General features: G+C 43.3%; 1 protein-coding gene across 1 annotated transcript in view; it reads right to left on the bottom strand.

The window, feature by feature from the left end:
• uhrf1bp1l (UHRF1 binding protein 1-like) overlaps positions 1-15,712 on the bottom strand; it is a gene marked incomplete in the record, with an annotated part of 36,493 nt that overhangs the window by 17,566 nt on the left and 3,215 nt on the right. The window contains 14 exon segments of the mRNA XM_035673940.1: positions 493-1,230; positions 1,320-1,513; positions 1,942-2,083; positions 2,199-2,314; positions 2,469-2,618; positions 2,744-2,905; positions 3,276-3,359; positions 3,652-3,832; positions 4,451-4,618; positions 5,258-5,398; positions 5,482-5,671; positions 6,095-6,186; positions 7,703-7,741; positions 9,355-9,517. Coding sequence (XP_035529833.1) covers positions 493-1,230; positions 1,320-1,513; positions 1,942-2,083; positions 2,199-2,314; positions 2,469-2,618; positions 2,744-2,905; positions 3,276-3,359; positions 3,652-3,832; positions 4,451-4,618; positions 5,258-5,398; positions 5,482-5,671; positions 6,095-6,186; positions 7,703-7,741; positions 9,355-9,517 — 2,560 coding nt within the window.

Below are 15,712 nucleotides of genomic sequence, written 5' to 3'. Positions count from 1 at the left end.
AAACTAGGATGGTGAAAATGGAAAACACACCTGCACACAATGAGCATGTTCGCAATGCTGACGTTAGCATTTAGCTCCAAGCACAGCTGTGAGTTCAGTCTCACTGAGCTGCTAGCATGGCTGTAGATTCTTAGTCTTGTTTTAAAGACACTCAATTTACAACAATATAAAATAAGTAAAAGTGGCAAACCATCACATTTTAGAAGACAAAACCATACTTGGTAAGTGACTTCAACATTTATTTAAATATCGAAAGACAACAATAAAAATGTCCACATGTTAAATCAAAGATCTGATGAGTAATAAATAAAAAATATATCCTACATGACACTCACAGATGAACAGAAGAACATTTATCCATTGTCAAATAGTTTGCTTTGTGTCTACAGTTGCCACAAATTTTATACATTCATCAGTTAAAGAGTAATTAACAGTCCCAGTTTCTCTCCGTGTAACATGGAGTATTGAAAAATATAAGAATGAAAAACATACCTGAGCACTTAAATGCTTCTGCACGTGCACCAATACATGCACACCTGCATCTTTACTTGATGACGACAAAGAAGAGGAAGAAGGCAGACTGTCCATGGAGAGGGGTTTATGGAGTCCGTTACTGGGTGGCGGTGTTGTATCAGTCCCGTGAGTTGCACCCTCAGTACTGTAATACTCCTTTAGTAATCGTTTCCTCTGTAGACGTGCAACAGCCTCACCAGATGTGCTCCTGGACAAACTTGATCCAGCAGCACACCTAAGCCTCTCCTGGTGCTGGACAATCTTCGCAGGCTGGCACGCCCACACGGTGAGCGGGAAGGAGTCTACAAAGGGCTGCGGCCGCCCCTTGCCTCCGCGGGTGCCCTCATAGTCCACCCAGAACTGGGCAAAGTGCAACGCCCAAAAGTCGGCGGCGGCCGGCATCTTGAGGGCGTCTGTGCCCAACGTCGGCACCACCAGGCCCCGGTAGATGTCATGGAGCTTGGTATCTTGTTCGTGAGCATGGCGCTGGAAGACGGGATGGAGGAGGGGTAAGGAGGAGGAGGAGCGAGGGAATGAGGAGAAAGTGGGAGAGAAGAAGGGCTCCTCTTCGAAGGCCTGTATCAGGGCCTCAAGATGGGAGCGGGTGCAGTTAGCCGGGTGCCGGGTGTTCGTCGCCACCATTTCTGAGGTCTGCACTGAGATGGAGCGAGGCAGATCTGGAGGGCAGGAGGCCTCCCGATCAGTGGGAATCACCAGCTAATGGAGAGCAGAAAGTATGTAAAGGAACATTTACATAAATGCCAGAGAGTACATTTCAAAGGCCACCTTTCTGCATTCCACCTTACCTTGAGCATTAGGCCGTCAACCTTGATGTCAACATGCTCGTCGGGTTTCTGCGAGTCGCTGAGCTTGTAGATCTCCATGAATTGCTCTAGACTCTGCCTGAGGTCAAGGGCGAAAAGATTGATCCACACCAGGCTGCGAGGATCCAGAACCAGCTGCAGGGCGTTCAGCTGGACGTACAGGTTAGGACACGGGACTACAGAAGCAGGAGGATGGGGAGAAGAGGAAGAGATACAACATTATGGTGTTTCTTTAGTTTCCAGTTTGTTAGTCATTTTTTTAAATTGCAAAACATTTTTGTGTGTCTTGTTTATTCTTAACTATTCATATTATGTTTCCTAATGGAGGGAATTTGGGAGAAATCCATAACATGAATTAATTGGGTGATTCCTCATTCAGAGGACTAGGCGTAATTCTGAAAATCAATGTCCACTCAGCCACACAGCAGTCAATGACTTCCCCACAGCTGAACAAATGGGCTGAACAGATCCAGAAGGGAGGTGAGAGACAGAAAGTCGCTGCCAAAACAGTGGTGCACAAAAACACAGCTACTTACACAGCTCATGAACTGCTAAATAAAGATGAATGTTTCCAAAATTAGATGCCAATTTCTTGAAATCTTACTGGGATAGTCTTTTCCATCAGGGAAGTAATACTCTGTGAACTCCACATGAATGGCTGGCATCTCTGGGGGAAGGTACAAGGACTTCTTATTGCAGGAGATCATGGTCTTGGGGCTGGAGCGACGCTGGTCGGCTGTTGACACCTACAACACAGAAAAAGACACACAAAACTCTCACTCAAAGTTAGCAATGAAGATGTATGTAGTCTTAGGGTGTCTGTATATGAAGGTTTGTAAGCCATCGTGTGTTTGTAGTGACCTGGTAGATGCTGAAGTCAGCTATCCTGAGAACAACAGAGCTGGACATGAGCTGGGTCTTGGGGCTTTGAGTGGGAGGAGGACTGAAGGCGGCACTGGATGAGGTGTTTATCTTACCTGCAGAGAAGTAAAGAGATGGAAGGATAGAGAGGAACAAAAGATGAACGGAATGACAAATAGAGTGACCACTCAGTTCTCCAACGGGAAACCTCTGTGCTTTGCAAAAGGTGTGCATCACCGCACCCGGCTGTGCGCACACACACCGTGGTACCTGGCTCTAGGCACCAGCAGCACTGGGCCGGAGGCTGTGCGTGTGAGCTCCACTCTAGGAATCCTCCATCTGCCTCCCTAAGCCCTACTCCTCCTCCTCTTGCTCTCTCCTGACTTCCTAGAGGCCCATACACATCGTCCCTAAGGGACACTGGAGGACAGAAAACCCACAGGGATGATGTGCTGTGTGTGTTTGCCAGGAGATACAATCAGAATTTTACACCCTGAACACGCTGAGTCATATAAAACATTTAACATGTGTAAGCGTGTGTTTACCATGTTGTGGGGAACTGTGCACAGGGGCGGGACCTTGCTGGTCTCGAACTGCAGTCTTTAACATTTCCACATTGGACTTGAACTCGTCGAGTAAATTCCGTGCCCAGCCCTCCCTGGTCTTGGTGGCTTCGCTGTAGTGCATCCAGTGAGCACAACTGTCACCTGGAGAGGTCAGAGAGGACACAAATTGGTACAATTAGTTGTGCATCCATCAGTTGTCTTTGTTCTTGTTCTGCTTACCAAGATTCAAGCACTGTATGCATTCTTTGCACTTCGATTTATGTAATTAAATAATTTCTATATACTTGGTTTGGTATTATTTATTTTACCAATATGTATTATTATTATTATTATTTGATGCAATTGCTTTAAACAATATGGAAAGTTCTACTGTATGTTTTGTTACAGTGCCAACAGTGTTTGTACATGCCTTGGTATAAAACTTGAATTTAAAGCAAGGATGCAGGAAGCATTGCATGGTAGTGAATATGTTGCATGCCTTCATGCTAAAGTATTACGGGAGGATTCATACCTGCTCTGTGGAAAGGGTAGTAGTCCAGAGTAATGGAGCTGAAGGAAAGCTGCATGGCTCCACCCGTTATCCTCTTATTGATCACTGCAGAAAGGGAAAAAAGACGGAACATTTTTTAGTGAAATGTTGATGCACTAATCTCTGTGGTTTATTAAAAAGGCAAATAAATGTGATTAAAATCAAGAAAAACATTTAGGACCCGAATCAAAGACTATTTTATATATCACATTGAAGTAAAGCATCTCTGTATCAGTGGAGTTCTGCCCTTTAAGGACTCTGTGTGTACCACAGTGTGTGTATGTGTCGTGTCATGTATATGCGTGTGAATAAATGTACACCGCAATGTACAGTGCACGTAGATCTGCGTATATGCTACCTTTGTCCTTAGCGTGGATGTCGTCACAGATGTGCAGGTCCAGGTGCGTGATCTGCAGGTGGTGGGACGTCTCACATACGTCGTAGGCGCTGAACAGCTTGGCCATGGTTGCACCCTGGTCAGCTGCTGTGGACGCCTGCTGGGTGCGCACCTGCTGGGCTGTGGGGGGCGCTGATGACACCTGGTAAACAGACATGGAAGAAGCACAGATATTAAGATTAGCATTAAAGTTTTAAATATTCTCTGTATTCTCAGGCTGGGTTAGTGTTAAGTTGTTTCTGGGTCAAGTGTCATTTTTTGGCTCACAGAGACTGTTAGGTTCAATAAACAGCTGAGTCATGCAATTCTCAATTCTTCCAGCAGATGGTGCGTAAGACCAAACTAAAGAAAAACACACTGACCATTGTATGTTTTGTGGGAAGTGGATGGGTGTGAATTTGCATGGGCGATAAATGTACATTTTGTTAGTGTGTGTGTGATTTAGAAGCAAAAAATCTGGCAGACTGAAAGACAGTGACAGCAACAGAGAGAGACAAAGATGGGGTAGGCAGATAGACGCCATATGGCATCAGAGGAGTGACACAGAGAGGGGCAGACATGACATCCATGGACACAAGGACAAACTATCAGACCATGACAGGGCTTCTCCACAGAGAGTGGAATTAGGGCATGGAAAGGGGGAGGAAGAGGGAAATGTTGAAAATATGAAGAGGAGACAGAGAGAGGGAGATAAATCACCATTCACGAGTGAGATAGATTTGTCCTATATGTGTACGGAAGTATCTGTGTTTGTGTATACCTGGTCTTCCGTGGCCATGCTCTTCCTCTGCTGTGCAGACTTCTCCATGGCCTCGCTGAGAGACTTGGCATACTGCACCATGGCTTTGAGCTGGGAGTCGGTCAGCACCCAGAGCAGGTCGTCCAGGATCAGAATCAGCTTGGAGGCCACCACGTTACAGTCCTTAATCTGTATCAGGTAGAGCCGGTTGGTATAAACATGCATTATGCAGGTGGAGGTGGCCGGAGAGCTCAGAATAATGTAACATGACACTCAAAGGGAATTTTTCTTATTCCAGTCCCGGTATAAACCCAATTCACTGGAACTGTACTAAACTGCTTTTTCTTACTTTGAATAGCTACAGTCCAACACCTCAAGCACACATTACAAGTTCTTTATCGGGTAAATCCCAAACAGCATATCTTTTTATAATAATAGGAACTATACCTGCATATTTGGGAGAGAATAACTTTGTGTTTTGTGATAATTGCTGTATTCAGCGGTTCTGTAAAAGCCTAAAGAACCAACCGGGTTAATTACTTTCACACAAAAGTCTTTTGTGTTAAAGTTTTATGCTGCATTAAATTAAATCCTCACATCTCCAAAACAGATGTAAGTAGTGTTTTTGGTTTAAATGCACACTAGCCATTTGATGAATCGCTGCTGCTGGCCCTGCAGCCTGTGAGGCCACACAGAGGGTTTATTGTTCACAGAAGACGTTGCTTAGAGCAGTCTGGATTTCAAGGCTGATTCATCACATTTCCTAAAATGAATGTCTGAATATATTCAAATGGTGTGTGTGTGTGTGTGTGTATGTTTGTGGCTGACCCGTCTCTTGAGAGTGACTCGGATCTTTGACTGGTTGGTGATGAGGCGAATGGGGGCGCTCAACATCTCATGCTCTGCGCTTTGGATGGCGTCAGCCTCGATACGGATCATCTGCCAGCTGATCTCCTTGAACGTCAGGATCTGGACAGAACAGGCACGATAAGAAACTCTGACTCACACAACAGCCTAGTAGTCTTTTCAAATGAAAATAAATAAATCCTGACCTCTCCCCTCTGAGGATCCTGGATGCGGGTGAATCGCAGATCACTGATGCTCCAGCTGGTGTTGACGCTGTAGACCTGCAGCTGGGAGAGCTCAAAGGAGGCGTTAAAGGCCTTAGCACTGATCCTGATGACGATGGAGTTGATGGATAGTGACATTCCCTCTACCACCTTCTCAGCAAAGCCATATTCACTGCATAGGACACAGACAGGTGGACATGGGTGGAGAGAAAGTAAGGTAAACAAGGTGATGAGTAGTGCTTAGCAACAGGGTGAGTGCAATATGTTATTACTAGTCTGTACTGTACCAACAGATTTTGTTTGAACATAATTACAAGTTCATATACTTCAAATATGACAAACAGGAAGCTACGGTTACATATATTTAAGATAAACTTTATTGATCGCATAGAGAGAAAAACAAGTATTACAGCAGCAAAGCAGTTAGCTAAAATAAAAAGAACTAAATACTATGCAGCATCATAAGTTGTTAAAGTGTATTGAGTACTTGTGTAGTGTAATGTACAATGAATTCAGTGTTCGATGTTATTCTCCTAATTATAAGAAACACACAAACAGCAGCGTAAAATAGCATAACATTTGATGATTTACTGACCTTTGTCCTGATGCTGTTGCTATGGGAGACGGGCCATTGGGGGGACGGGGCTCATCACAGGTACTCATCTCCATCTCCACTTTATCCAGGGTCTGCAAGCAAGTCATGGGCTTAACATCACCACCAACGACCAATGTCTTCAATAAGGCTGCTAAGTCTATTTCATCTTAATGTTCATCATCTGTTTTTGCCAATTACAATGTTGCAGGCTTGAGATTTGCAGTACAATTCGATTGATAAAGATAAATGTGGAGGAAGGTTGTTGCAGCCTATTGCAGATATTGAAGCCGCCTACATTTTGTCCATTACACACAAGTAGCAGCTTTTGTCTCACAGGATAAAACACCTTGAAACTACATGAATTATGTCCTCTTTATTCTCAAATTAATAAAACTCGACACAACTCGGCTTTCAGCGCTGTATGTACCACCTTCAGTAGCCTCTCCTACAGAATACAGCAATACGCGTTTCACACTGTTGTATATTTCAAAGGCTTTGCTATTGATTGATATTGATTGTGTGATACCATTGTGTTCTACAGTGACTAATAAGATTCAACAGTGCTATTGTGCTACCTTTTAATACAAAGCGACTTGTATTATGTGCTCCTGATAATCACGCTAAATGTTAATGTAAATAGTGTTATAGTTGTGTGTTTCCCTGATATGTTTGTTGTAATATCTTATATAATATATTAGCTAATACAGCATGCTAAAAAACAACAGGTGCTGGAATTATATATTCAAGGACCGAGGACCACAGGCAACATCCAGGTTTTGTGGAGACGAGTGTAAAACGGAGCGTACATTCCTCCTGTTGTGGTTGGTTTCTGTGTCTGTGCACTGGGAATTACAGCTACCTGGGGACTGGGTCAAGCCTGGCAGTCTGTCAACCTGACACCTGCGCCCTGCTCAGCGAGGTGGCAGCCACGAGGGAGAAGCTGGCAGCCACCACACAGACACAGAGCACGCTTGAGCAAAACCTCGGCGCCATGATGCAAAAAATGGCCACCGTCGAAGCCAACTTGCAGCTCTACAAAAGCCAGGAGGTCTGGAAGTTAAACAAGGCTCAGGGCGAGCAGCTGTTGGCCCTCAAAGATGTTACATGTGCAAGTACTTCAAACTGGCTTTCGCCACCGCTTTAGGAAGCTCAGTTGGCCCGTTTGAAAAAGACACAACTCTGAAATATCAACGAATCCTCTCCAACATCGGTAGTGGCTACAACCCAGCCACTGGCATCTTCACCGCCATGCTCCGGGGGGATGTACAACTTCAGCTACACCATGAATGACTACAACTCCGGACAGCCCAACTCAGTGGTGTCTGATGATGAACAGCTTGAGGCCGCAGACAGCGTGTTTGTGAAGCTCTATGACGATGGCAACACCTTCAGTTGTTTCCTGATCTTCACCATGTGACGAACTGCGTCATTTAACATTTGATGGACGACAAGTAAATTATGCAGGGCTACAGCTGGTTAATCTGTCCTACTACTGTTCATTTGTGGTACTTTCAAACTTTTCAAAATAATAATACATGTAAAAAGAAATACCTATCAATGACTCTTTTTTTGTCTATGTGAGCAACAGGTGTAGGAGCTGAAACTTACCAAAGAAATGGGGTGAGTCTTCAACTTTGTCCATGGTATCTGTCAAAGAAAACACAAACAGTGGCTTAGCTTTTCAGCCTTACAGTATTAGGATCTCTACAGCAAACACGTGGCCTTTGAGTCCTCCTAATATGCTAAACTAAATTACCAGCCAATGGGATGTAGAAATCAAATTGCAGGCAACCAAACTGCACAGAATTAAATCAAGGCAAGGCAAGGTAGCTCAGAGATGAAGGAAGAAAAAGAAATCAATGAGTCTAGACTGACTGCAGTTCCTTCCATTCAGCTCCAGAGCTTCATTAATCCTCAACATGCTTCCTCTTGATCCAAGTCAGTGTCAAATTATATAGTAAAAGAGATTAATGCTTATCGTCACATGCATTTCCACCCCTCCACAAAACGACTTGTTCTCTGAGACGTCATGAATCAAGAAGTGAGAAAAAGCTCGGGATTTACAGCTCTAATTGAATTAGAGACACATTTTATTCGCCTTGCCTCTGTCATAGTAGGGGGGTGTTAGCTCAGGCGTTTCACTTTAAGTCACCAAAGCAGAAACATTAATTGCCGTTTAAATCAGCTTACATATTTTATGAGCAACAAATACAGTAAACAAACTTTTATTTACTTTAACTTGCGTATGACAGCCTTTTAAAATGACGATGTGAGAGTGTTGGGTTTCGGCCCTTTGTAACAGGAAGACACAAAGAAGAGATAGGGATATAACAAGTGAGGAAGTGAGATACAGATCTCTGTTCTCTTTTTTTTTTTTTCACCAGTTTAACAGTAAAAAAAAAAAACTGCACTACACTTTAAGCTGGAGCCAGGCGGTACCACAGCTCCACGGTTCACTGAGAAACCTGATGCTCCACACACCCCTATTGTAAAGGATGTATTATAGTTGCAACACTGCATTAGTGTTACACACACTGTCAGTGACACAGCAAAATACAAGAGACTACATGAATCAAGCCTGCAGATAAATTAAGAGAAAGGCAGCAAAGGAAGGGTAGTGAACAACAAAATGGAGATTTGAACGTGAAGGCTGAACACAGAGGAAAAAAATAAGGCGGAGGAGGAAAAGAGGAGGTGGAAAGTGGACCTTGGTCTGAATAAAAGTCCAGTCACGAAGCAAATTACGAGTCTCCATTCACTGTTTCCAGGGTGTGTCAGAGTCTGCTATTATATATGGCACAATGCTGACGATCATGACCACATCAGACAGCTCCAACAGAGACTGGGTGTGCAAAGAGTCATTTGAAGTGTACGAGATAGGTGTTAATTGGTATCTACTCTGTGGCGTGATTTAAGTGTCAGCCTGGCTGTATATAATGAGCATAATAATGAATTTTTATAGGTTTCTTTTAATTTAAGTCTAAAATAAAACCACATAAATCAGCCCAGAATTTTAAATATTCAGGAAAATAAATCTTATCTCTGTACTTTGGTTTTAATATAACAATATTCGAAGCTCGAAGCGATAAAAGTTTAAAGCAAGAGGGCAGCTAGCAGTTCCCACCTGTTTCCAGTCTTTATGCTAAGCTAAGCTATCTGGCTGCTTCATATTTCCTGTGCGGACATGAGAGAGGTATAACTCGTTTTATCAAACTCAAAGCAGATAAGCGTATTTCCCAAAATATGCCAGGGTCCCTCACCCTGATGGCGGCCTTGTTGCAGCACACACGGTTGATGGCCAGCCAGGTGGGAAGGTCCAGCAGGCTCTGGAGAACCTCCTCATCCAGCTCCAGGTTGGTCAGCTGGCCCTCCCCCTTCAGCGTGCTCAGGTTGATCTTGTCCGGCGACAGGTTCTTAGCAAACCTACAAGACACAGATGAGAAGTGCAGTTCTGAGCCTGGGGATATTTATAGAAACAGGTTCTTGGCAAAGTGACAGGCCCAACAAACAAAACCCCAACTGTTAGGTGGTGTATTGGATGAGAACAGAGAGGTGCCTTTCCAATGCAATAATCACTTTTTCAAATGTCTGTTTTTCATGAATATCAGGCAATATTATTTCCCCAACAGCCATTTTTAAACAAGCCAGAAACATTCATTTGCAGAGTCAATCATACTTAAGAACAAAACCCGCGTCTTTCTTAATAACACCCTATAAAAAAGGCCTATAATTTAGGGTCATACATTGCTGTTTAAATCATACGGAGAAACAAGCTACAATATAGAGGATTTAAGGACAGAGAGAAAGAGCGCACACAGGGTTGTGTACAGTAAGAGCTGAGGAAAGGCCTTGGTCTGACACTATTATGTGTTGCTGCTCAGGATAATTGTAGTTTGTGAGATCCCTGCTAGATGGAAAATGTGCGTGCTCACGATAAGGTGCCGAAACTCATCTTTAATTAAAGACATGAGCCGATATTGATAAGTATAACCTCGCTGTCTTGGAGAAACGTCGTGCAAATAGAAGGTCTTTTAGTATGCTGCAGTCATTCTGAGTTTACTCTGTTTGCTCTTTAGCTTAAGTAAACAGACTTGAACACACAAACTCAACAAACAACAAATGTCCATGACCTAAGTGTTTTCTGCCCTTGTTCACAGTTTGATTATTGGTTAATAGTTAGCTGAGTGGCCAGATCCTAAATGCTTTATTGACCTGTACATCTCCGCAGACCAGTCTAATAGAATCTCTAAAAAGAGGGATGCTATTGATTTTCACATTCCCTAGCTGTCGAGAGCCACACAGCCTCGATCCTGTGATATGTAGTCACTGTGGTTTGTGGTCAAGCAACAATGCAGCGAAACGAGGCACTAGAGTTGCACTGGATCTAGCTGGTGGTAGTGTTAAAAAAAGCCGACTCGCTCCCTTATAAACACACGCTTGTGTACAGTACACAGGCAGTACAGGTGAACTCAATCTCGTTAGCTAATCTCTAACACACTTGAAGTATGTGTGTATCTGTAAATAGGGTCAGACCAAAGCTCAGAGTTTCACAACCGACACCGTTACTGACAGTGAGCGGTTTACCATGGCCATAACATCGAGGCAATAAATTAAAGCTTTTTATTTTTTTATTATTTTACTGCCCGACTAATTTAGATATACACTGTGAGGAGTGTGTGTGCTCATAAAACCACAACAGGACTGAGTATCGTTTGAAGTTGCATGCAATACCTGATTTTGGACACCGATATGAAAACAGTGCATATATTTTAGGGTGAAGAAGTCTCAGCACATCAGAAAACTGAAAGCTCAACGCGGTGCACAACAGATCCGGCACACGTGGTTACAGGAAGAGCTTTTAATGAAGTGCACTTTGTTAAAAACTAACTACAACCATGTCTTTTTTATCTGATAGAGACTGTACAGAGGTGACAAGAAATAAAGGTTGAGAGAGAGTTGAGGGATGACACGCGACAAAGGGTGCCTGGCCAATTCCATGGCTCGCACTGTTGCTTTTAAACAACAAGTTTAATTTTCTCTCAACACAACACAGTAACTTTTCCTAACTAACACTAGCTAAAGTTATTATCTACATCACGAAATATCTGATGAAAGAATAAAGTGAACGAGGCTAAGACGCTGACAAAGCATTCAACAACATCTTTTGATACTTGCTACTCCCACAGTTTGGTTGGTACGAACGAGTGCCGCGGTTTAACACCTAACCCTAGATTATATTTCTTTTTGTGTTGCAGTGAAAAAACAAAGACCAGGGATTGCTGCGCGTGAGTCAACAGCCCACTGTGACAGATCGCGTCATAAACACTGCATTTTATGGTAACACTGACTAAGAAACTGACATTTATGTGGATTGTTTATGTCATGGCTGATGTCTGATCAGCTAAATAAGGTGAGTATCAGCACCAACCCCACTCAGATTAGTGACGACATTTAATATTACCGATCAGCTATCAAAACCTGGCGATGTATGATTATGGAGCCATTCAGTAACGGGATATTCGTAGGGAGACAAAAGGGGGTTTTGTTCTGATGCTTTGAGTCTTCGCTGATGGAAGGCTATCTGGAGACATTGCGAGGAACACAGAGACTCTTTTCGCTTTGTGACTCGGCTGCCCGCGTTTGAAATGCTTCAGTCAGTCAAATTCCTGCTTCTTTCCACTCAACACCTCCTCTTGGCAGCGTTCAATTCTTCTCTAATTCAACATCGCTGTAAATTATTCAGCAGTGGCAGCGGACGTAAACGGAGGCTCGGCACAGCAGAACAAGGAACAGGTGAAAAAAACAAACTACGCTCACAAACAAAACACAAACAATATTATGTGCACATGGACATACACGCACTCAGAGACAGGAACGGTCTCTTTGGATGTTGTTGCTGCTGGAGAGTCTCAGCCTTGTGACCAGTGAAATATTCATCCCTGCTGCTTATCGAGTATCAACCAGCAAGCCAGCTAACTCCTTATCTGGCTTCTGCCTCTCCCCTGGGCCACCTCTTGCTTCCTCTCCCCTTCTTCCAAAGTCATACACAAACCAACGCTGCAATCAAACAATATGCTGTTGGTGAGCTGTTTAATATCGAGGATACTAACACTAGAAATCAGCTTAATGACACAGGCGGAACCTACTCGTTACAACAGCGAGAGGCAGAGGGGTATTAGGTTCACACACCGTCATCTTTCCCTTTCATCTCGTCAGCCGTTATTCCAGTCGGCAGGGCCCAGATCACCGGACAAAAACCAAGACCATAAAGAGATTAGGACTAGCTACTGGTGTCCGGAGTCTGTCTGCCTGTCAAACATAAAATTAACCACTCAGCAGTAAAACCCATGCCCTACATTACTCTCTGTTAGTTTTAACCCATTACTTAGGTACCGTTGTCTTTGTAAAGGGAGAGATTATAATGGCTGGGGGATTGCTATTAATTAATCATGATGAAATTGTTGTTATCAAGCCTGTTTTATTTAAAAACTACTTAAAAAAAACAGAGATTTTCGGTGCAATTTGGCCAAAATCAACTTAAAGATGTCTGCAACAGTAGGCTGATCCTTCAACTTTTTTCCCTTGACCGCAAAACACAGCGAGCAGACTTTAGTCCGCCACTCTTTTCTGCTGATCTGGGTATGTGGATCCTGTGAATGGAAACAGGGAGACTCCCAGGTTTTTTTTTTTTTTCCCCCTGCTGCGATGGTGCATTCGTGGCGCAGCCTGATGACATCAGTGCCAGAAAGCGGAGGAGCCTGAGGGAAGATGGCCAGAGTGACTCAGACAAGACAACCAGCTTGTTTTAGCAACCGTAACGGGAGAAAGAAATAAAAGGGAGACACAGAAACTATAGATAAAAAAAGAAACAAAGAGAGGAGGCATCCTTACGGTCCTCCACTGTGGTTTTCCAGAAGAAGGAAAACAAAAAAAAGGGGGGATCTGGGATGTTACCACATTCTTTCCTGCCAGTACTCATTTGACCAAGCAGCAGGCTTGGCTCAACAACAAAAAAAACGGAGAATGTGACATTTAAATAGGCCTCTAAATCCTTTCGCTAGCCCGTTTAGTGTCAACAGTGGAGTGTAATGAGTCTGCAGCAGAAAACAACCCTTCTCAGCGGTCGGCGTTCCTGAACGGATAACAAGGCACTTCACAGACCAGTTGACAAAACCAACAGAAACTTACAACAAGCTTACAAGATACCTGTGGTAAAAGAGACTACACACCAAAACAACTCCAACACTCTATCACGAGACATTTAAATCACAATACAAACATGTGAAGTGTCACATTGGTGACTTTGGTTCGACCTCCAACGTCACTCGCGCCAGTAGCTGTACCAAGGAACAAAGACATGGATGACATGCGTCGTAATTTGTCTTTAATCTCATTTTGTTAAAGAGATTATCCAAGACAATCAATAAAATGACAAAGTGTTTACAAAAGGTGCAAGAACCTCTTCTGTTTAACATGGCGGAGGTCAATTGACTGTCTTATATATTATATGAGGCAAGTTTATCAAATATTGTTGTTCAAAATAGGTTTTTGTTGGTTTGTCAGTGATAAGATGACGTTCACGATTACCTTTACTGCACTCCTGTTAGAGGACAGCAGCACTGCAGTGTTTGGAAGCAAACTTCCTGCAGTGTGGGAGTGTTGGTAAATCAAAAAGGAAACTTTTTAAAAACCACCCAACCTAAAAATAACACCCACCCACATGCGTGAACCTTTTCATAATGAGCAGTCTTCCATTTTTACATAATATTCCCATTAAGTAATATCATCTTGAGGAGGCTTCTGTTTGCTTACAAACGTGATAGAAGAGTGTGAAACCCTTCCTATACGTTCTCATTGGGCTACTAACTTTTCACGGACAATATAATAATATTATTCTAATATCAGGATGTTTTAGGGGATAAAAACATTTGTTTCCTCCAAAACACTTGCACAGGAGATTGCAGTGCTTTTTCTAGCCCCAAGTAGTGCCAGCACTCTTCCTCTCAGGCTGCATATTGCTCCAACATTCAACAGGAATAAGGTGGGGCAACGTCTATGTTGCTACAAGGCAGAAAACTGCAAAAACAAAGTCTGAAAATCATTTTCTGCTGCTCGTAAAAGCTTATTGCTGTGAGCACAAGGGAGTGACTTAAGATGCCAATTATGAGCGCAGCATAAAATTGAGTTGACAAAAACAGTATTATGAACAGAAATGCTAACAACTTGATCATTTCTGTTAGACTTGGCCAGAGATTTAACATATTATGGATTCACCGACTAGGCTCTGTAACATTTCCCAACCCTCTGGGGCCAATCATGTTTTTATAGTTGTAAAGTTGTGATAAATAGATGAAAAAGAGTGTTTTTCTTACATGTTTTGTTGGCAATGGTAAGAACACACATATGCTAAAAAGAAACCATGAACATGTTTATGGAAGAGGTATTTCCCTTTGTTCTTTCAAGCCTCCTCCTTTATCATTCTCCACTGTTCTGATATTGAAGCCTGCCAAGTGTTTGCTGGGGAAACTATATGTTGAGACGAACACAACAATTCCCCATGCAGCCCTAACAGTGCAGTTACTAAAAAGACTGACCCCACTGCAGCTGAGGATGGTCAAATGTCCATCTCTCACACGTACATGCAGAAAAACATAAATAAAACACGCGTATGTATTTCACAGCTACACGCCGATGAGACACCCACAGCCAGGCACTCAGCCGTGACTCATGCCATAATGGCCTACCCACCAGCAGTGAGCGATAACACTGGGAATAGTGGAGTTCATCACTATGGTGCATCATCACACAGCTACCGCAGGATGGAAAGACAAATAATAACAGCAGCAGCAGCAGCAGAAATGGACTGAAACGCCACGGATGATGAAGTTCTGTGCGCGCACAGCGGAGAGAGCGTGGTTGTAATATCGCTGTTACAATCCCTCACACTCAACCTCGGGCTGACTCAGAGTTGAACGTGGTGCGCTGAACTAACCAGGCTCCTCTTTGCTAAGTGAAAATGTAACGGGTTAAATTCTTGTGGGATCAGTTGTGGTCCTACGATTTCCAATAACCAGCGCATCATCAAAAAGCAGCGCTTACAGGATGAAAAGCGAGTACTGAACTGAATGCTGCACGTTCGATTTAAAACCCTCAAAAAAAAGGAGCAAGGTTGTGACTGAGCCATCGTGTCAACATGCTTATAAAGTCCTGACTCAACCATTAAATGGACTTTGCATACCAGCCTGCCCATAAGACCAAGAGGCCTCTTAGTAAGCACAGGTGTTACTAACAACATCAACTACGGCTCTGTAAGTGTAAAAAAAAGAAGCCCTGAAAAGCCCTGAGAAAGAAGCAGCTAAATGGAATTCAGCCATCGTTGATTGTATTATTTACAACTGAGCTTTTTCTCCTGTGAAAAAGGCCTCCCAGGTCATAAACTCTAGTGATCTATTCATTCTCAGAGGCCCGTTCTGTGGAAGTTTGCCTGTCAACAGCTACGACTTATGCACATCGAGCAAATCTCCTTCTCCCGCTCACATTTCTACATTCCCCTGTGACCGAGTATGTGGATTATGCTCTCTGCAATTTGCAGGACTGTGGTCTTGTGACATTAATGAG

The sequence above is a fragment of the Morone saxatilis genome, unplaced genomic scaffold, assembly GCF_004916995.1.
Source record: "Morone saxatilis isolate NCDOM2014 unplaced genomic scaffold, NCSU_SB_2.0 Contig10, whole genome shotgun sequence".
Taxonomy (NCBI): Eukaryota; Metazoa; Chordata; class Actinopteri; family Moronidae; genus Morone; species Morone saxatilis.
The sequence above is the reverse complement of the archived record's forward strand: the minus strand, read 5'-3'. Positions and strand labels throughout refer to the sequence as shown.